The 22,002-nt window shown below is 49.8% G+C and overlaps 2 protein-coding genes across 4 annotated transcripts; one reads left to right on the top strand and one right to left on the bottom strand.

Annotated features, from left to right (window-relative positions):
* Window positions 1-6,213: 6,213 nt before the first annotated feature.
* LOC118663247 lies at window positions 6,214-9,038 on the bottom strand. Its single transcript, XM_036322692.1, has 3 exons — window positions 8,991-9,038; window positions 8,280-8,726; window positions 6,214-7,091 (listed from the first exon to the last, which is right to left on the bottom strand). The coding sequence occupies exons 1-3, from the start codon at window positions 9,036-9,038 to the stop codon at window positions 6,828-6,830; spliced, it is 759 nt and encodes a 252-aa protein (XP_036178585.1). The 3' UTR covers window positions 6,214-6,827.
* TUBB6 (tubulin beta 6 class V) lies at window positions 8,947-20,477 on the top strand. Of its 3 annotated transcripts, XM_036322283.1 has the most exons (4): window positions 8,947-9,093; window positions 9,403-9,511; window positions 11,638-11,748; window positions 18,968-20,477. In XM_036322283.1, the coding sequence occupies exons 1-4, from the start codon at window positions 9,037-9,039 to the stop codon at window positions 20,029-20,031; spliced, it is 1,341 nt and encodes a 446-aa protein (XP_036178176.1). In that variant the 5' UTR covers window positions 8,947-9,036; the 3' UTR covers window positions 20,032-20,477. The 3 variants fall into 3 exon arrangements, with proteins under 3 accessions (XP_036178176.1, XP_036178178.1, XP_036178177.1); XM_036322285.1 differs by lacking the exon at window positions 9,403-9,511 and having other exon boundaries at window positions 8,956-9,093; XM_036322284.1 differs by lacking the exons at window positions 8,947-9,093; window positions 9,403-9,511; window positions 11,638-11,748 and adding an exon at window positions 11,999-12,800.
* Window positions 20,478-22,002: the final 1,525 nt, after the last annotated feature.

Genomic DNA, 22,002 nt, shown 5'->3' with positions numbered 1-22,002 from the left:
TCACAGCTCCTGGGCTGATTGCTAGGCCTTGGCCCCCAGGCCCGCGCAGCCTGTTGTGTGGGTGCAAGATAAGGGGCCGGGGTGAGGGAAGGTGGAGGTGGAAGCTCCCTGAGCATGGCCGGGGCTGCTGGGGAAGCTCTGGTCCTTCGGGCTGGAGGGTCCTCACATCTGCTCCACTCGACCCCCTCATGCTCCAGAAGAAGAAACAGGCTCCGAGGTCACACCGCTTGCTAAGGGGTCGCCAGGGACTAGACCCCAGGGTGCTGGCACCTCATTCGGCACCTCTAGACCGTGCTGAAGGCTGTTGCGCTGTGCACAGCATCCGAGAAAATGGTCAGTGTTGGACTTGATTCCGTGACTGGGAAAATAAATGAAGAGTTAGGTTGCGCTGAAAAAGGCCATTTGGCACGCTGCACGTTTTTGCCTCATTGCTGTACAACACGGTAACAATTCTGTTATGATCAGATACGTGTCAAATCATATTTGTTATGAACTTGATTTACTATACTCAGGTCTATGCATGTGACCAAGAGAAAATTCTGAAAGGCCTTAAATTAAATTATAGCAAGCCCCGGGGGTGGAAGGAAGAGAAAAAGGGGAGTGGGGGAGGAACAAGCTTTCTCCTACCCTCAAGGTTCTTCTGGCTGATCTCATAATCAGTAGACATGAGACAGAGTAGCAAGAGCAAGCAGCCAAATGTAACATAAAATTATTTTCGTTGCTACTTCATAACTGTAATTTTGCTACTGTTATGAATCGTAATGTAAATATCTGATATGCAGGATGTATTTTCATTATTACAAATTGAACATAATTAAAACATAGTGATTAATCACAAAACAACATGTAATTATATATGTGTTCTCCAATGGTCTTAGGCGACCCCTATGAAAGGGTCATTCGACCCCCAAAGGGGTCGCGACCCACAGGTTGAGAACCGCTGTTCTGGATACTCAAGGGGGGAGTAGAGGTTCCTTTTCAGCCCGCAGGGTCTCGGCTGCCCCAGCTTAAAACCTTCATACCACTGAGGCACAGTTTGGGGGTGGCTCATTCATTCTACAGGAGTTAATCAGTTAACAACTGAAGTGCAAAACCAGCGAAGGACTGCTCCCGCTCTTTAGTGTCTGATGCGATTATTACAGTAACTTTTTCCAGGTGGCTGTTTCTGAGATGATCTAAAAAGGGACAATAGCCAGGTGCCCGGAAGCCTGGGGCCTTCTCTTGTTTAGCTCCTTCCAGCCCTCGCTGCAGAGGGTGCTGGCCTGCCCCTGAGCTGGGCCCCTGCCCCTCCCCCATCCCCTTGGTCCCGAGCTAATGTAAATCCTTTCAGAACAGCTTACATCCTTCTCTCCCCTCCTTGACATATAAAAACACTTGCAAAGCTCAGGGCGGTGGGGGTTTAGGGGGGTGGGGACTGGGGGGGCTTGTCATCTTTCCTGCCTGGCCATGCTGCTGGCGGCTTAGACTCCGCGTCCCATGAGGGCCCTCTTTTTCGGCCAGCAATGGCCTCATAAACCCTTTCTTTTAAAGACTTTCAGCAGAGGAAGTTAATTTTTTTGTTTAACACATGGATGTTCATTCTTCTTTGTGTACTTCATGCGTACCTGCTCACTACTTTCTTAGAAATAGCGGAAATGGGACAACCAGGGCGAGTTTTAGATCAGCTGAGGTTTGCTTCAGTTAGAGCAGGTGCTGATTAGTCACAGGATGTGAGAGCTGCTAGGGAATTTGAAGATTATCGGTCTTCCTCACTAGCTAAGGAGGAAACTGATTTCATCTAAGCCTAGAACTCCCAGGATGTAGAGCTAAGAGTCACAGTTAACTTTCCGATTCATTTCCCCCGCAGAACAAAACAGGCTGCAGGCAGCCACACTCCACGTGGGCCTTCCCCTGGCACGGGGAGCAAATCCATGACAACAAAAATAGCTTCTAATCCAAATCTGTGTGAAGGGTAAATAAAACAAGATTTTTATTTTTATTCCCAACCCTACACAAAAGCAGCCCCTGGGCAGCAGGGTAGGCGTGCCCATCACCACTGTCCAAACGAACCCAAACACAGGAACTCAGACGGCTGGGGCTGAGCCCAGGGGCCTCCGTCTGGAGCCCTTCAGTTACTCATCTTCCTGCGGACGCAGTGCAGCGGCTTACTTTCCCCAACCAGAATGGTGCCTGGCACACCTCGGGTGCGCAGCGAATCTTGGTGGGGCTGAATGAGATCCAAAGGCTCTGCCCAACTGCCCAGCAACCATCATGGGGGCACCTCAGAGCTCAGGAACGAACAGGGATTCCCGTCCTCCTCCCTCTTCACACCTGGACTCTTAGTGGGTCCAAGAGACCGAGCTCTACGTCCAGAGACTCCAGCCTTGGGAAGCCCTTCCCGCAAGTCCTCCTCCTCCCTTGGAGCCACCTCTCAGCCGCAGGCCCTGTGCACTCACCTGTCCCTTCTCCGTCTAAGAAGGGAGAAGGCCATCGCCATGCCTCCGTGCCTCGGCAGCAGCCTCTGACCCACAGAGCCTGGGGCTGTAGCCAGGCTGTCTGCGTCCTCCACTCACTGAGCTAAGTCTTTGACAATTCACTCCCACCACCATCATTTCATTCCGGACGTTTTCAAACCTAGAGGAAAGTTGAAGAAATGACAATAACAAAATGATCAGCTATACCCTTCATCATTCTAGAGCAGGGGTGGGCAAACTACAGCCCGCAGGCCGGATCCGGCCCGTTTGAAATGAATAAAACTAAAAAAAAAAGACCGGACCCTTTTACGTAATGATGTTTACTTTGAATTTATATTAGTTCACACCAACACTCCATCCATGCTTTTGTTCCGGCCCTCCGGTCCAGTTTAAGAACCCATTGTGGCCCTCGAGTCAAAAAGTTTGCCCACTCCTGTTCTAGAGTCACCTATTGTTGACATTTTGCCACTTTTGCTTCCTCTCTTTGCACACAAACACACACATTCTTTTGTATGAAGCATTTGAAAGCAAGCTGCACACTATGACACTTTGGTGTGTATCTCCTACATGACCACAATACCATCACAACTTAAAAAAAAAATCAATTAGATATCATTTAATTTCCCCAATTGTCCTCAAATGCCTGTTAGGGAATTTTTTAAAAATTGGGATCCTGTCAGGGTTCATGTTTGCTTTGGGTATTTTGTCTTGCTTATATGTATTTTTAAAAATCCTGAGCAATCTTGGTGGTTTATTTTGAACTCTGAGTTTTCCAGATCTTCTGTAACTAGGTTTACACAGAAACCCCAAAATAAGTGGCAGCGGGAACCATGGGGGAAGGGCGCTGCCGGCACCTCCAATGGCCTGGCAGCCGCCTCCCTCAGAGCAGAGAGAAGCCGTAGAGGCACCTCTGGTCCCAGGCTCCCACAGCAGGCTGTGCCCGCTGAGTCTCCTCTGCAGACTTGGGAAAGGGAGGCTGTGCATCTTAAAAGTAGAGCAGCAGTGAGTCCTACCCTTTTTAAAAAATGGGAGCAACTAAAACCCCCACAACCTGTGGGCCTGGAGGGGCATCCTCCACAAAGCAGAGGGGACCTTCTTGCCAGCCTGGTGCTTCTTGCCTTGGACTGGGAGTGCCAAGGGCAGCCAGAGAGGGTGGTTTTCTGGGGATCTGGAAGGCAGGGAAGTGGGGTGGGGGCCCCAGCCTGAACACACCCTCTTTTCCTCTTCCTCAAAACCCAGCCCTAGCTGGTGTCTCCAGTGGTAGAGCATCTCCCCCACACCAAAGGGTCTTGGGTTTGATTCCCAGTCAAGGGCAAGTACCTGAGGCTCTGTACCCTCCTGGCCCAGTGGGGGAGTGTGTGTGGGGCAACCAGTTGATGTGTCTTGCACACGTCATGTTTCTCTCTCTCTCTCTCTCTCCCTCTCCCTCCTTCCCTCCCTCCTTCCCTCCCTTCCTTCCTTCTTTGAAAAGCAATGGGAAAAATATTCTCAGGGGAGGATTAACAACAACAACAAAATACCAAATGGGTAGGTTTATGGCATGTACACGATGCATAAATGAAGGGAGCAGGACAGTTCAGAAGTCAATTTCGGAGGCTGTGGCAGCACTTAAAGAATGGGGTAGACTCAGCGAGAAAATATTAGAGTGTGAATAGAGTGCATAGTAAGGGCTAGATTGTTCTGTGAAGCTTCTATTCCAGCTCAGTGTGTGTGCCCATGCGCTGAATCACAAATATGTTTGTTACAAGTGAGTCAAGTCCAAAAAAGTTCAAAAGTCACTGACTGAGGCTGATTTTCTTGGAAGAGTGCTGACTTCCACTTCAGTTCTTTCTCTTTCTTCTTTGCCCAAAGCTCCTGCATCTAGTCATGTTCTCCACCTTCCAGCTCCAGCCCCATCAAGTTAAAGAGATTTCCTTTTCATTCTCAGAACAAGCTGTGTCACCTGGTACCAACATTTGACCAAAGAGAAGGATCCTCTTCTCCATCATTTCTCTGACAAAGAGGGGGAAACACCATGGCACTGCGGGAGAAGGACAGTTCAGAGCCAGGAGGTTGTTGGGAGCTATTCAATAGCCATGGTACCTGCAATGTTGGCTCTTGGTTCGTGAGTTTGGCAAAGAAAGAATTTAGAGCCAAGAGCTCTAGAGCAAAAGGAAGTTTGTGTAGCATGCAAAGTGAAAGTATACTCGAGGAGAAGGTTTGAGTGGGCTGCTCAGAGAGCTGCCCTGGCCTTTTGTTTGTTTTTTCCGGTGGTCCTTAGGGCATAGCCAGCCTCTAGCCACACAGTGTTGTTGTTTTTAAATATATTTTTATTGATATCAGAGAGGAAGGAAGAGGGAGAGAGAGATAGAAACATCAATGATGAGAGAGAATCATTGATTGGCTGCCTCCTGCACACCCCCTCCTGGGAATCTAGCCCACAACCAGGCATGTGCCCTTGACCGGAATCAAACCCGGGACCCTTCTATCCACTGAGCCAAACCAACTAGGGCTGCCCTGGCCTTTTAGAAAGAAGGTTACAGAGGCAGAAGAAGTGAGCCAGCTGGGCTGTGTGGACTCAGGAAACAAATTACAGAGACAAAAGAAGGGCCCTTCGAGACAGGTTCAGGGGGTTAGCCTGGAACGAGCTGCCACTGACCACTGCTCCCCTGGTCTTGGGGACCCTTAGAGTTTAGGAGAAAGAAAGCAAAGATACATGCCTGAAGAAAGCAAAGATACATGCCTGAAGAAAGAAGGCATGGGCGTGCTCTAGAGAGGGAGCACCCACTGGGCCCTCTGTCTGAAGGGTTTTTATGTTTTCTAAAGGCAGGGATTTTATGGAGGGTCTCAGAGGAGGATCTCAACAGAATAGTCATCAGCTTTCCAGGTGTGTCCTTTAATATGCTGATTCATCAAAATGAGCATATTGGGTCAGAATTGTGGTCTCTACTGACTGGTCAGTACTAGGGTAGGAGGTCATTGGTCATTGCATCTGGTCCTGATGTCAGCCATGCCATCATTTTGTCTGGTTTTGCTGCTTTTCTGTGCCTGGACCTGAAACGCAACTAAGGCCTAGATGTTACCTCTAGTTTGAACATTACATTACTATGTCTCTGTGTTCAACAGAGCCCAGGCTCTGTTCCTAAGATTATTAGATGCTGATCAGAACCTCATTGTCCCGAGGGCTTAATGCTTAAGGGAGTGGTAGTGCAAGGGAGAAGGAGGCAGGTGATTCAGGGTGCTGGAAGGGTTGTGTGCCAGAGCATGGTGTCTCCAGACGGACCAGGCAGCTGTTAGAATGGGAGTGCCTGAATTGTACCCTTTTAATTCTATTTTGAAACATACTTCTGTAGTTTGTGCCTTACTTCTCATAAAGCTATCATGACAGCAACTCAAAGTAATTACAACACCCTCCCTGAATAAGAATGCCCCTGCTGCCTCCTGCAGTAATGTCCTAACCTCCCTTGTGGTCTCCTCCCCTCCATCCCACTGCCACAGTCTTCTTCCTAAAATTCATTCCCTGCTTTTCCTAGTTTCTCTCTTAGATGAAATCCCTCATCTTTTCATGTATGTTGCTCACCTGTTCCACTAGATCTTTAATATATTAATCATAGTTATTTTAAAGCCCTTATCTAATAACTAGAGGCCGTGTACATGAAATTTGTGCACTGGTAGGGTCCCTAGCGGCTGCCGGCCGGGGCCTCCCTCCCTTCCCCTGGCCAGCCCTACCCCCTGATTGAACTTCTAGATGAGCTCCTGGTTGAGGGGACAATTTACATACTATGCTTTTATGATATAGGATTCCAACATCTGGGCTATGCCTGAATCTGGTTCTGCTGATTGTTTTAACTCTTTTAAATGAGCTCGGTCTTTTATTTGACTTTTTATATACTGGAACATGCCTGGGTCTGCTTCTACTGCTTGCTTTATCTCTTTAAAATGACTGGGGGTTTTCCTTGACTTTTTGTAGAGAAGCACAGTAGAGACTGAGGGACGTAAGATTTCCCTTACTGTCTTGCCTCAGCTGCAGCACCCCTCTGCCCATTGAGAGGGCAAGCCTCTTCTCTTGTCAGTATAAGAGTTTGTTAATCTAGTCAGTTGTTGAACTGGGTTTGGGTTTTATTGTTGCTATAGTAACCCTCAGGGTGCCACAGCCTCAAATCCCTCCAGAAGGGTTTTTTTAAAGAGTTTTATTGAGATATTATTCACCTAACATACAATTCACTGAAAAGGTGGCTATTTCACAAACCACAAAGCTGTTACTTAGTGGCTTGATTCTGCAGGAACCGAGCAAGCAGAGCTGAGGCCCTCCACTCCCCAGGCTCCCTACACCAGCAGACAGATGAAGGGAGCATGTACTTGGAGTCAATAATTACACTGTGTGATGGCAACGGTCTAAATCAGGGTGCTGAGTACTCCAAGGAGGCAGCTGGTCTGACAGGGCCGCATGGGTGGAGCTCTGGCCTCACCTGCTTCCCTGCCAGCGCCCTGTGCATAGAGATGCTCCCGGTGTATAGAGATGCTCCCGGTGCATAGAGATGCTCCCGGTGTATAGAGATGCTCCCCGTGCATAGAGATGCTCCCCGTGCACAGAGATGCTCCCCGTGCATAGAGATGCTCCCGTGTATAGAGATGCTCCCAGTGTATAGAGATGCAGGCCTACAAGAGGGCAGAAAAGAGGAAGTCAGAGGGGGGCAGGGGCAGGCACCCAAAGGCTAAAGGATTAGTACCTAAAATTGGAAACGTTTGAAAAACTCCAAAAGAAATTTCTTAAAAACGTTCACCACCTCTTTCTGACCATACACACACTCCTTAGGATTTCCCCAAAGGTTTTGCGTCTCTAAAAAGAAACTGCTGGCGCAAACCACAGAACTCTCGACCTGGGAGGGGTGCAGCCCGAGGCTTCCATGAAGTGTTCACATGGGAAAACGCGTGCAGCAGTCCTCAGGGGGTGCACAGTCAGACGGCAGGTGCCACAGAGCCAGGTCCCTTAGGGAATCCTTTCATTTTACAGACGAGCAAACTGAAGACCAGAGAATTCAAATGACTTAACACAGAGCTAACTGGAAACAGACCGGGATTGAAGTCCAAGTCACCCTGACTCACCAGCCAGTGGCCATTCCTTTCTACCACATTAGACCTCCCGGAAGAGGGACTATTGGCCCCTAAGGACCAAATGCAGGCCCAGGAGGAGCCATGGTTTACACCTGCCGTACATTAAGGGTTTGCTGCAGGAGCACCCAGGGAGTGAGCCCTGCGGCTGGAGTGGGCCGGAGAGGGTCCCGGGTGTCTGAGCGGTGGCGCACACCTGGGGGAGACCTGGGGGAGCAGGGGGGGGGGGGGCACCTGAGCACTGAGGGGGCCAGAACCTAGCGGGACCTGGATGCAAACCACTAAAAATGAAACTTTTACTTATTTGCTGGAATGCCTGCCAGCAAACACTGGGAACTGGGAAGGCTGGAGTTCAGAGAGGTCAGGGCTGCATGATGATATAAAAAAATACAGAGCCATGCTTTGCAGAGCAGAATGGTCCCCACGTCCCCAGGGAATCAATCCCCCTCTTTCTGTGGCCCCCGGAGGAGAGACAGGAAAGACAAGTTGTGTAGGATTAAACTGTCCTCGTGTCCTCGCTCCTGCAGCGCTGCACTTACCCAAACAACACTCAGCGCACACCTCCCTGCGAACGGCAAAGGCAGGCCCCGGGGCTAGGACTAGGGAGGCTCGGAGCCCAGACCTCTGAGCCCCCGGGAGGGGTGGGCAAAGGGCGTTCATCGCCGACTCCGGATGGAGAGCCGGCCTAGCCGGCCGAGCGGGAATGTTCATGCCCAGACCCAGCCGCGGACTCACCCTGAGCCCCGTTGCAAACGGCCGGAGTCGGCAGAACGGGGTGGTACCTGTATTTCGGGACGGCAAGGCTCCCGGAGGGCAAGACCCGAGGACGTAAGCCGCGGCGATGTCCCCGGGGTCAGAGTCACCAGGAAACACTCCCCCTTCGTGTCCCAAAGCCCTTCCACGCCAGGGGTTGAGCCCGGGGCGCGCGCGGGGGCCGGGAACCCCTCCCGGGGCCAACGTGGGCCGCGCCCGCCGCGTCGGCTCAGCGGGAACTCGGACACCACAGTCCCGATCCCCGGCGCCAGGGGTCTCCGGCCTCCCTCGGGCGGGCCGGCAACCGAGGCAGCAGCGGGGGTGCAGGGGGACCCAGGCGTCGGTCCTTTCCTCCGCCTCCCACGAAGGACCCGCTCGTTTCCCGGCCCGGCTCCCCGAGGGGCCCAGCTGTCCCGCCAGGGCCCCCGTCTAGGACCGCGCAGGGGCGGGGGCCCCGGGAGCTTGGCCCGGGGGAGGGCGAGCCGAAGGGGGGCGCCGGGGCGGGGCAGGGAGGCCGGGCGGGGAACGAGGAGCGGGGCGGGGAGGAGCGGAGGGAGGCGCCGGACCCGGGGCGGAGGGGACGCGGCCGGGAGGGCGAGGCCCGCCGCCATTGGTCCCGGCGGCGGGGTGGGGGTGGGGTTCAGGCGGGGGTCGGGGGCGGAGGAGGGTCGAGTCCCCGAGCGCACAGCCCGCCCGCAGTCGACAGAGCGAGCTCTCGGAGCGCAGAGCGGCGCCCGCCATGAGGGAGATCGTGCACATCCAGGCGGGCCAGTGCGGGAACCAGATCGGCACCAAGGTGGGCGGCGCGGGCGCGGGCGGGCGCGGACCTTCCCTGCGGGGGCGGCTGGCCGTCCGGGTGTCCGGGCGGGACTCGGTGCGGGCTGCGCAGCTGCCCGGGGGCGCCGTGGCGCTGGGTCCTCGGGGGACGCGCTGGAGGGGGCGCTGCCTGGAGGGGCCTCCGAGCCCGGGCGCCGGCCCCTCCCCACTCGCGCTGGGGCGGCCGGGGGCGGGGGCGCGCCTGGAATGCCGGCCCCGGGTAGCCGCGGGGGGGGCGCCAGGCTCCGGGCTCTGACCTTGTGCCCCCCCCTCCCCGTCCTGCCTGAAGTTTTGGGAAGTGATCAGCGATGAACATGGCATCGACCCGGCGGGAGGCTACGTGGGGGACTCGGCGCTGCAGCTGGAGAGGATCAACGTGTACTACAATGAGTCCTCCTGTGAGTAGCGGGCGGCCCGCCACCTCGGGGCCCCCCACCTCGGGGCCCGCCCTTCCCTGCCGGACCCCAGCCATCCCCCTCGGTCCGTCCCCCCCCGCCCCCCCGCCCACGGTCCGCCTTCGGACCCTGGTCCGCTCCCCTCCGCGACCACGCCCTTCCCCGCCGGCGCCCGGCCATCCCCTCTAGGACCCCGGCCAACTCTGCCCGGACCCCGGCCACCGCCTTCTTGGACCGCGGCCATCCTGCCTCTGGGACCCCGGCCTCCCCCGCCCCCCCCCCCTCCCCCCGGCGTCCTGCGGGGCTCGCCCTCTCGGGAGGGCCGTTTGCCGTAGGAAAGCTCGCCCTGGGCTCCGCGGGATGCCCGGCTCCTCCCTCGCTCCCGCGGGGCGGGAAGCTCGGCCAGCGCGTTTTGAACAGCCAGTTCCGCGCGGGTCTGAGCTTTTGAACCGGGCTACCCGTTAGTGTTGTGAAACCAACTTCGTGGGTAAAGTCCGGCTTTTCCCCTCTTTCCAGTTTAACATGTATCTCTCAGTGGAGATTCTTGGCTCAAAATTTGCAAAGCACTCCCTTCACTGACTTTTCGGGCCCTTTGCAGACCTCCAAAAAGACTACACTCCCTGGAAGCTGGAACTTGAGAAAAATCCAGGCTGCGGTTTATCTCCGTTTGGAAATAACCCTGTCCTGGATACCCACATCTGTGTTGTAGTTACGTGGGCACGTTATTTCTGTACAATTCTTTTTTATTATAAAAGTGATACATGCCCTTCAAAACTACAAAAAACTAAGACATTGACAGAAGGCCCAGAAAATGACAAACACTGCCCTTCCCCACGATATTCCCAGCGATGATTACTTTCAGTGTTTCGCATTCCTGTACTGCTTGTCCACATGAGAGCTGAGAAGAGGCCGAAACCGGTTTGGCTCAGTGGATAGAGCGTCGGCCTGCGGACTGAAGGGTCCTGGGTTCGATTCCAGTCAGGGGCATGTACCTGGGTTGTGGGCATATCCCCAGTGGGAGATGTGCAGGAGGCAGCTGATCGATGTTTCTCTCTCATCGATGTTTCTAACTATCTCTCTCCCTTCCTCTCTGTAAGAGATCAATAAAATATATTAAAAAAAAAAAAAAAGCTGAGAAGAGCAGGATACGTAACTCGCTGCGTTTTATTCATGAAGCAGCTATGACAAAAGGTCTGGGCAAGTAGGGCCTCCAAGATGAAATTTCTAGATAGCATCACGGGAAATTCCAGTACATGTTGCACTTCCTGTTAACCCTTAGGTCCAGCTCAGTTACAGCCTTCTTCAGTCTGGGTGTGTGCAGAGCAGGCCAGGAGTTGAAGAGCAGATTCTATTAACCCCATCCTCACTGGGAACAATTTCTTGCCCAACTGGCACAAAAGTGTACTTACATATGAAAACGCTGCACAGCAGCACTCATTCATAAATGCAAGTGTCTCTTGGAAAATGGCCCGTGGAATGTAGCTTGGGTTCATGTATATGTATGCCTGAGAGAGGTGCCAAAAAGCACAAAGAATGTCATGGCAGCACAACAATTTTTTAAAAAAATATATTTTTACTGAGTTCAGAGAGGAAGGGAGAGAGAGAGAAACATCAGTGATGAGAATCATTGATCTGCTGCCTCCTGCACACCCCACACTGGGGACCAAGCCTGGGCATGTGCCCTGACTGGGAATCTAACGGTGACCTCCTAGTTCATGGGCGGACGCTCAAACATGGAGCCACACCGGCTGGGCACAGCACAATTTGTCACCACAGACAGGGTTTATTTCCATGGGGTTAAAAACGTAAACTGCCCAGCAGGAAGAGGTGTTAGGGTGAACGGAAAATCCAGGAGGCAGGAAGTCAGGAGACTTGATTTCCCACCCTGCGTATTCCTGGAACTTCCTCTGCCCGTTCCTGCCTGGGCTGGTTTCCTCGTCCGAACAAGTCAGGGTGGGACTGTGTTCTCCCCGTGCTTGGAGTCTGTGATTCTGCGAAAGCCAGGTGCCCTCTCTGAAACCCTGCCTCATACGCTCCAGGCAGCTGAGCTGTAGGACTTGCTATGGGGAAGTCTGTTACTTCAGAAACCAGAAAATGACCTCTGGTGGGTGGGTTCTGTTCTCTTCCAGCTCAGAAATACGTGCCCAGGGCCGCCCTGGTGGACTTGGAACCTGGCACCATGGACAGTGTGCGGTCCGGGCCTTTCGGGCAGCTCTTCCGGCCTGACAACTTCATCTTCGGTAGGTTCCCTCTTTCCTGCCCTCTGCTTCTTTTTAAACATCAAAACTGATTTGTGTGCAAGATTAAAAACATCACATGGCACAGGAAATCAGCAGACCCCACACTGATCACAGGCACCTCTTGTAATTCTTGATTTTTTTTTTTTAAGGAAAGTAACCTCTGTGTTTCTAAAAGAAATGCTTATCCTGATAGTTTTTTATTTAAAAAATAATAATTTTAGACATTAACTTTTTCCCCCTTCATAAATTATAATAATATGATAATAGTAACTTATTTTTGGATCCTATATTGCTCATCTTTTAACTGCAGTATGTTTGTGCCTATATTTCTTTCTCAGTATCTATAGACAGTTCTGCTTTCTTTCTGTACAGACTGGTGCCATATGAGTTTGTTCTAGCAGAATGGGAAAATCCTCCCTCTTCCTCTACCTAAAAACAAAACAAAACACATAATAATAGCACCCACTCTCTGTAAACTTCTAAAGAAAATTATATAAAATTAAATAAATTGTCCTAGCTGGTTTGGCTTAGTGGAGAGAGTGTTGGGCTGTGGGCTTAAGAGCCCCGGGTTCGAGTTTGATCAAGGGCATGTGCCCGGTTTGCGGGCTCCATCCCCAGTAGGGGGCGTGCAGGAGGCAGCCAATTAATGATTCTCTCTCATCATTGATATTTCTATCTCTGTCTCCCTCTCCCTTCCTCTCTGAAATCAACAAAAATATATTTTAAAAAATAATAAATGAACTAAATAAAATCAAAGTGGCACCGTTAGTGTTACCAGCCTCCATCACGCTGTAGCCATAGGTTTTAGAGTGAAAGCCACAGGGGGATGAGCCATTTCCCATTCGTAGACAATTCTGCCTCTACAAGAGGACACAGTCTGGGAGATTTTATTGGTGTAGAGTTCATTACCTTGTAGCAGAACCAGGCACGGACTTGTTAGGAGAAGACAAGGCAGTGGCTTCTCGGGAAGATGAATGCTCACAAAGACTTTGTATCCTCTGGATGCCATCCACTTCTCATCACCATGACAACCTACACAACCAATGGGACAGGTGAAGCTTCTAATAATAACTTGTTCAAGAGTTTTCTTTCACTTTTAATATTTCAAATAGATCGGGACTCTGGTGCCCCTTTTCTTATATTAGAAACCCTAAATTGCCAGTATTTTTATTGTTCACAAGTGGGGACATTTATATTCTTTGCCTTTCACTGAACTAGAGACCCTAATTGGCCCCAGGCGCACATGAACAGGACTCACACATAAAAACACAAAGATTCAGATGTAACTCGGTGAACCCTGATCCCATGGAGGTTGGAGAGAACAGAGAAAAAAAGTATTCTATATTGTTTAAATTTAAGATGTTCTAATTTATATATGTTCTACTGGGCTTCAGGCAACATTGGTATGTTCTGTTTCTTAAAGTGGGTGATAGGTAAGTAGATATCCACTACAGTGCCCTTCATATCCTTTTACATGCCTTCAATCTGTCATAAGAAACGTCACGGATGAGGCTATGGGGCCCGTGGATGCGCTTTCTGGGCGAGGTCGCTAGTGGGACGCCAGAGGCCAAGCACCCTCTCTGCCTTCCTCTCGCCCCTCCCAGCCCAGATGTCTGCTCAGGAGTGAGGCTCCCCCCAGCAGCCCTCCTGCACAGCCAGGGCATTTGAGGTTTCAGAGAGTCGAAACCGAGGACCAATTTTTACCTAATTGAATTATCACAGACTATTGAAGTCGTCATGTTAAGCTAGTTTCTCAGGGCAGCAAATTTAGCAATTGTGGAAGCTTTATTTGATTGAACTGAATATTGAAGTGTAAGAAAGGTTTGATCTCGGCTATCTAGGTGTCAATAAATGGGGTCAAAATGTTTAAGAACAAATTAAGATAGACCTATAGCCGAAACCAGTTTGGCTCGGTGGATAGAGCGTCGGCCTGCGGACTGAAGGGTCTCAGGTTCGATTCCGGTCAAGGGCATGTACCTTGGTTGCGGGCACAACCCCAGTGGGAGGTGTGCAGGAGGCAGCTGATCGATGTTTCTCTCTCATCGATGTTTCTAACTCTCTGTCCCTCTCCCTTCCTCTCTGTAAAAAATCAATAAAAATATATATATATTTTTAAAAAAAGAGAGACCTATAATAACTATTATCTAAGTTATCTAACTTACTATCCTTGTAAACTGAAAAATGTTAGAAATGATGCTTGGCATTTACACTGTCCCCAGGATTATTTTTTTGCTTCTTGCCAAAACATGCATACCTGTCTTTAAGAATTTTGAATTGTTTCAATGAGTATGCTTACTTTGTTAAAATAGCACATTTGTGGAAGGGAGGGGCATCCAGAATGTATGAACATCCTATATTGTTTGGCTGAACAGCTGTTTTCAGGGCATTTTACAGGTAATAAAAGAGGCAGGATTGTCTGTGAGTGGGAGATGGTTCATCCCCCAGTGGCTTTCTAGCTCACTGTCTCCGAGGTGGCAAGTTAAAATAAGCCAAAATCAGTCCATTTTCAAATATAGTTTGAAATGTTTTCTTTTTAAAACATAGACTTGAAGTGTGTATAATTCTAAATGTGAAAATTTGTCTGCATTTGAGTTTTAAACATGAAAATACTTTAAAAAAAAAACAACAACTTTTTCCCAATGAATTGCTGGCTACGTAGCCATCATAACTGTTAGATAGTGGGAAACGAAACACCAGAGAGAAATGTCCTTCAAGCCTCTTTCTGCACTTGCACTTTTTTCTTCAAATTTTGGTGCTAGAGAGGGTCAGAGAGCACACACACTCACGGTGTGAGCTCTGGAGGTGCACCAGAGGGCGGACCCCGAGGACACCCAGGGGATCTGTTGCAGCCCGACTGCCAAGCTGCGAGATTGCAGCCTTGTGCTCTACACCCCGGAGCCGCTGATTAATGTCACAACATTGCATTACAGAAGATGTTCAACTCATGACCCCCAAATATTTAACTGGGAACGTCTGTTGCTATGAGACAGTGGCAAAATATTTTCAGAACTCACCAGCTTCCTCCTGACAAGAGCAGAGAAAACCTTATGGCTCATCATGTTATAAACACCGCGGGAGCCACGTGCGTGGTGTGAGCTGCAGGAAGAGGAAGGGTCCAGTTCAGAATCGCTGCACTGCCCACTCGAGCGAGCTTGATTCACTGTGGCTTCTGTCTGCCTAACGCCACCTGCTTATTTTCAGTTTTTAAAAAACTAGTTACTGTTTACAGTAGTTACGGTTTCTACTCTAGTTTAAGGAAATAATTCCTAGTCTCTTCGTAACAATTACACTCAGTCTTTGCTTTTACAGGAGTGAGCCCCGGCGCAAGGCTAGCCCTGAGTAGGTGCCCCGAGCTTGTTCTTCCCAGTGCCTCTGCTGTGGTCTGGCCGGCTGCCGGCTGCTGGGTTGGGTGGGGAGGGGTAGACAGGAGTTAGTAGGGGCATAGGAAGGACAATGATCATTTTCGAGGCAGCCAAGTTGCACTGTGCGACCCAACTGGGCGGGAAGAAAGAGAACACAGTCACCTTCTGGCCAAGGTGATGACCACCTGAGGGGCTGAAGTGGTCAGTGCCCACAGGGTCTGATGCCGGCCCGGAGGGAATGTTTTTATAGTTGATTATTAGAGAGAGAATATCTGCAGTTTACTGTGAGCCACAGGTCCTGTCATGCCAATAGCCTTGATGCCTTTGACCAGCCAAATGGGGCAGAGAACACAGGAGTGAGGCTGGCCTCACTTGTAAGGTGGGGCGAGGCCAGACCAGCACAGCCGTGGTTTCCGATGGGCGGTTCTGCCCTCCCGGAAAACGCACTGTTTGTTTATTTATTTATTTATTTATTTATTTTTTAAACCTCACTATTTAATATTTAAACATATTTAATGTTGTCATTACAAAGTTACACTGTTTCCACATGGGTTTTTTCCCCTCCTTTAAATATATTTTTATTGATTTCAGTGAGGAAGGGAGAGGGAGAAAGAGAAACATCAATGATGAGAGAGAATCAGTGATCAGTCGATGATTCTCTCTGCACACCCCACATTGAGGATCGAGCCTGCAACTAGAGCATATGGCCTGACCAGGAATCAAACTGTGACCGCCAGGTTCATAGGTCGACGCTCAACCACTGAGCCACGCCGGCTGGGCTCCACATGTATTTTTTCAAACAATAAGCAAGTACGTAGTGTAAACACAGAAACCCCCCCATCCTTCCACTGATGGCCCCCGAGATTTTAGTCCCTGAGGACAACGGAATGCTGTAGACCAGCAGTTCTCAACCTGTGGACCGCGACCCTTTGGGGGGGTCGAACGACCCTTTCACAGGGTTTGCCTAAGACCATCAGAAAACACATATATAATTACATATTGTTTTTGTGATTAATCACTATGCTTTAATTATGTTCAATTTGTAACAATGAAAATACATCCTGCATATCAGATATTTACATTACGATTCATAACAGTAGCAAAATTACAGTTATGAAGTAGCAACGAAAACAATTTTATGGTTGGGTCACAACATGAGGAACTGTATTAAAGGCAGCATTAGGAAGGTTGAGCACCACTGCTGTAGACAGTGGAGGAGTGTCCTGCCTGATCTTTTCCATGTATACATGTACCCGCGACCTCACGCACACACACACATTTGATTTAGTTTCTTGAAAATGGGATTGTGGCCCTGGCCAGTTTGGTTCACTGGATAGAGTGTCGACCTGGGGACTGAAGGGTCCCAGGTTCGATTCTGGTCAAGGGCATGTACCTTGGTTGTGGGCACATCCCCAGTGGGGAGTGTGCAGGAGGCAGCTGATCGATGTTTCTCTCTCGTCAATGTTTCTGACTCTCTATCCCTCTCCCTTCCTCTCTGTAAAAAAAAATCAATAAAATATATTTAAAAGAAAATGGGATTGTGTTACACATACTATTTTATAGCTTTTGAAAAAAGCTCATTAACATCTCCCCGACATCTCCCATGATGGTCACTGCCTATCCATTGTGTGTCTCCCCACTTATTGGTGACACTTTAAAATTTTCCTTAAAGGCAGGTTTCCATAATTTTCTTTTGATGAACATAAAATACATATATGTTTAATTAAATTTTTATCAGCAGTATATAATGTTGAAACTGAACTGCCTAAAATCCCTTCCTTCAGAAACAATCATTTATTAGTTCAGTGCGTATTTCTCCAATTTCTTTCCAAAAGGCATTTTTAAATGCTTAAATAAAGTTAAAAACATTCCTTCTTGCTAGCTAGCCAGGTAGACAATGTGTACGGTCCGGATTCAACAGGAACCACAGGGTGTTCAGTGAGAACGCGGTCTCCTTCCTTCCCACGCCGGTGCCCCCGGCTCCTTCCCAGAGCAGCCACTCTCAGACTCGTGCGTGTCCTTTCAGTCACATTCTGTGCACATCCCAGCAGGAACATAGCCATTACATACATAAGACGATTGTCAACTGTATGCACCACTTAGTACTCCGGGGTTTTATCCACTTAGAATAAATATACTTAAGAAAATGTTCCCATCTCAGTGCTAGGATCGATGGCTGATAGTGTTTGCATAGGAACTAGCCTCTTTTAAAAGACACTTTGGTGCTTCCCTTTTTCTTTACTATTGCAAATTGCTCTTCAGGAAATATGTGTCTGTGGGACATTTTGCACACATGAGTATATCTATTGAAGAAAATTGATAGAAGTAGAATTGCTGAATCCAAGAGGACTAATTTGACAGATATTGCTCCATTATTCTCCAAACAGTCTCGTTTTCTTAAGCCTCCAGCAGCTGCCGTGTAGGAAGGGGCCTTTCCCAAACCCTTGCCAACCAGTGTTATCGAACTGTTTCCCCTCTGTCAATTCCATAGGGGAGAAATCGGATCTTCGTGTTTTAATTTGCATTTCCCTTATGAAGAATATGTCAATACTTGTGATTTTCATTTCCTTCACTATGAACTATTTATATTCTTTGCCCATTTCCCTAAAGGCGGTTGGTTTCCTTGCTGATTTGTAAGGCTTTGCATATTCTAGAAGGGTATCCCTTTGTATGTGATACAAGTCACTAGTAGTCCATTTAAAAATTACTGAAGAATCACAGGATTAGGGTTGTTTTAGACTTCTAGTAATGCCACAGTGCTTAGCACTGATAAATGCTATGGAAGATATACAGACATTTAAGACGACTCATTCGCCCTCGATGAAGGACTTGAGAACAGAATCCAGGGGTGCTGGTCAGCAGACGTCAGTGTGAGGGGGCCCCCATCCCCCTAAGACTAAGTGCACAAGAGCCTCCCATCTACTCATCTTAGCTGATGCAGCACCAGGCTGGTCTCAAGGGGGAGTCTTGGTGGGGTCACTGCTGCCTACCTCAGTTTCCCCTGTGGTGTGCAACATCAGACATGGACCTGCCCACACAGAGCAGAGAAGCTGGTCGTCAGGCTGTGGTTGTGAATTCTTGCCACCAGCGGGGTGTTGGCAAAATTCAAGTTAACTTCTGGAGAATAAGTGGATATTACCTGGTCAAAACATATGTCCATCTTAAAAATTGATGGGGGTGCCCAGGCATCATGGTTCAGTGGTTATGTCAATCTATGAGCCAGGAGGTCATGGTTCAATGCCCGGTCAGGGCACATGCCCGGGTTGTGGGCTCAGTCCCCAGTGTAGGGTGTGCAGGAGGCAGCCGATCGATGATTCTCTCTCATCATTGATGTTTCTGTCTCTCTCCATCGCCGTTCCTTTCCGAAATCAATAAAAGAATATTTTTTAAAAATTGACGAGTATTTAACTTGTCTAAAGAGGTACTAACACGTGTACTCACCAGCAATATTGGTGGTGCCTGTTTACCCACCTGCTGACTTTGGCCAACACCATATTATCTAACCGATAATACATCTTTTCCATCACCATTTAAAATGTATCAATATCAATGAGTGGGTCCTATGGTCTTGCCCTATTTATTTATTATATTTCTTTTTATCCTCACCCAAGCGAATGCTTATCAATTTGAGAGAGAGAAAAACAGTGATGTGAGAGAGAAACATCCATCAGTTGCCTCCCATATGTGCCCCAAATGGGGATCAAACCCACAACCTAGGTATGTGCCCTGACTGGGAATCAAACCTGCAACCTTGCAGTATATGGGTATATGGGAGGATGCGCCAACCAACTAAGCCAAACCAGTTAGGGCCTGTCTTGCCCTATCTAAATGGTGTGCTACTCTTTTGCTTATTCCAGGACAAACTGGTGCCGGAAACAACTGGGCAAAGGGGCATTACACAGAAGGAGCAGAGCTGGTGGATTCGGTGCTCGACGTGGTGAGGAAAGAGTGTGAGCACTGTGACTGCCTGCAGGGCTTCCAGCTGACCCACTCCCTGGGAGGGGGCACAGGGTCAGGCATGGGCACGCTGCTCATCAGCAAAATCCGGGAGGAGTATCCCGACAGGATCATGAACACCTTCAGCGTCATGCCCTCCCCCAAGGTCTCGGACACGGTGGTGGAGCCCTACAATGCCACCTTGTCAGTCCACCAGCTGGTGGAGAACACGGATGAGACCTACTGCATCGACAACGAGGCCCTGTACGACATCTGCTTCCGCACCCTGAAGCTGACCACGCCCACCTATGGGGACCTCAACCACCTGGTGTCGGCCACCATGAGTGGGGTCACCACCTCGCTACGCTTCCCGGGCCAGCTCAATGCTGACCTCCGCAAGCTTGCGGTGAACATGGTCCCTTTCCCCCGCCTTCACTTCTTCATGCCCGGCTTTGCCCCCCTGACGGCCAGAGGCAGCCAGCAGTACCGGGCCCTGACAGTGCCCGAACTGACTCAACAAATGTTCGATGCCAAGAATATGATGGCGGCCTGTGATCCAAGACATGGGCGCTACCTGACCGTGGCCACCGTCTTCCGGGGCCCCATGTCCATGAAGGAGGTGGACGAGCAGATGCTGGCCATCCAGAACAAGAACAGCAGCTACTTCGTGGAGTGGATCCCCAACAACGTCAAGGTGGCCGTGTGCGACATCCCTCCCCGGGGCCTCAAGATGGCCTCCACCTTCATCGGCAACAGCACGGCCATCCAGGAGCTGTTCAAGCGCATCTCGGAGCAGTTTTCTGCCATGTTCCGCCGGAAGGCCTTCCTGCACTGGTTCACGGGCGAGGGCATGGATGAGATGGAGTTCACAGAAGCGGAGAGCAACATGAACGACCTGGTGTCTGAGTACCAGCAATATCAAGAAGCTACGGCCAACGATGGTGAAGAAGCTTTCGAAGACGACGAAGAGGAGATCAACGAATAGAGGCGCGCCCCTGTCTCACATACGACAATTCAGACTTTCTTGCTTTAACTCAGATGTGTCTTAACTGCAATGGCTGTTCAATGATGCACTGGCCTAAATATATGGGTGCAGGCCCCTCCCAAATGCAATAAAATTGTACTCTCGGTCATCTAGAACAAAGAAAGTACATTAAAATAGCAGAGAATTGGCAGTCCTCCCCATTCAGATCAGATGAGGGACATTTTCTACTGGAGGACTTAAAAGAACTTATGGGCCATCAGTTAAGGGCTAAGTGAATAAACCTCACCTTCTATCAAGTGTTCAACCATGTCTGAGAATTAGCAGGGAAGTTAGAAACAGTATTTTTTCATCCTTTGTGAATTGAAGCTGTGCCGTGTTGCCTTATCTTGAATATGCAATATTGAACCTTTGAAACAGCTTGTTCGTAATAAAACACTAAAACTGTTCCTTCGTCTCTCCCAGCCTTTGCTTATGTGATAGATTTGTTACTTGGCATCTTCACGATGGTTGCACAGATCTCTAGTCTGCCCTGGGTGACCTGCCCCTGCCGTTCACTGAAAGAGGCTCTTCTTGAATGCAGGCTTTGCGGTGGGAGCCAGAATTCTGACTCCCAGGCTGTGCGCGCATAAAGAAAAGCCATCAGCCCCGTGCGCAACAGCATTCAGACCGCCCACAGAACTTTCATCTCCCTGGGCTAGTGGGTCCCAGCCTTCCCTAACAACTCCGCTGCTCACATTTGCCAGAGGAGCCACTGATTACCTTCAGGCTCCAGCTGGCTCTCGGTGGGTGAGGGGCACCGGGTGGGAGGGGTCTCAGAGCAGGAACCCAGGCCAGCAGCCTGGCCCAGCACAGAGGTGAAGGCTCTTGTCTGTGTAATAAATGATCACTTTATGGTTCCTGTAAACTAGCCACAACTTCTGTAACAGGTCTTGTAAAGTCAAATTCCCACAGGGCAGGACCAGGCTAGTTTTACTAGTAATTGGCCAGCACTGCCAGTTAGCTGTGAACCAGTGATTGTGCTTTAGCCAAAAGAAAGTGAAGCAAATGTTAGTGCTTGGCCGTCTGCTCTGACTCCTACGTGGGGGATCCTGATTCCTCCTGTAAAGGTAACCCAGCTTCTCCATCGGTAACTGTTGGACAAGAAGGAAGAGAAGTGAGTCTTTGCCATTTGGAGTCACTGAGATCTAGGGCCACCTCAGTGTGACCTAGCCCCGCCTGGTGCTGTGATGCCATGGCTCACACCCACTAGCTGTAAGCAATTTTTTTGTTGTTAATCCTCACCCGAGGATATATTTCCATTGATTTTTTAGAGAGAGGGGGACAGAGGAGAAACATCGATGTGACAGAGATACATTGATTGGTTCCCTCCTGCCTGCAACCGAGGTATACGCCCTTGACTGGAATTGAAGCCGGGACCCTTCAGACTATGGGCCAACACTATCCACTGAGCCAAACTGGCCGGGGCAGCCCTAGCCTTTTTTTTAAAAAATGTTTATTTTTAGAGAGGAGAAGGATAGATAGAAACAATTGATGAGATATATCCTGCATGCCCCCCACTGGAGATCCAGCTCAAAACCCAGGCATGTGCCCTGACTAAAATCGAAACCAGTGACCTCTTGGTTCATGGGTCAATGTCAACCACTGAGCACACGGGCAGGCAGCCCCAGACTGGAGTAGACAGCATGACTTGAACTGAGGTGATAACAGATCTTTTTTGCCTAAGTCTGAACTATTTTGTGACTACAGTAAAAATACACCTTACCATTCCCATCTAACCTGGAAATGTGCTAGGTTTGATTTCCTCCGAGCACCTGCTGTGGGCCAGGCTCTAGTTAGGCCCCAACGTAGGTAACGCTCAGTACAGTGCCTAGAGTGCAGGTGTGACTGGCCACTCCGTGCAGCCGAGTCCCGCTGGGGCTGCAGGAGTTGTGGGTTACCATCTGAGTCTCCCACACAGCTTTGTCAGTTTTC

The sequence above is a fragment of the Myotis myotis genome, unplaced genomic scaffold, assembly GCF_014108235.1.
Source record: "Myotis myotis isolate mMyoMyo1 unplaced genomic scaffold, mMyoMyo1.p scaffold_m19_p_9, whole genome shotgun sequence".
Taxonomy (NCBI): domain Eukaryota; kingdom Metazoa; phylum Chordata; class Mammalia; order Chiroptera; family Vespertilionidae; genus Myotis; species Myotis myotis.
Note: the sequence above shows the minus strand (reverse complement) of the source record. Positions and strands in the feature narration are given on the sequence as shown.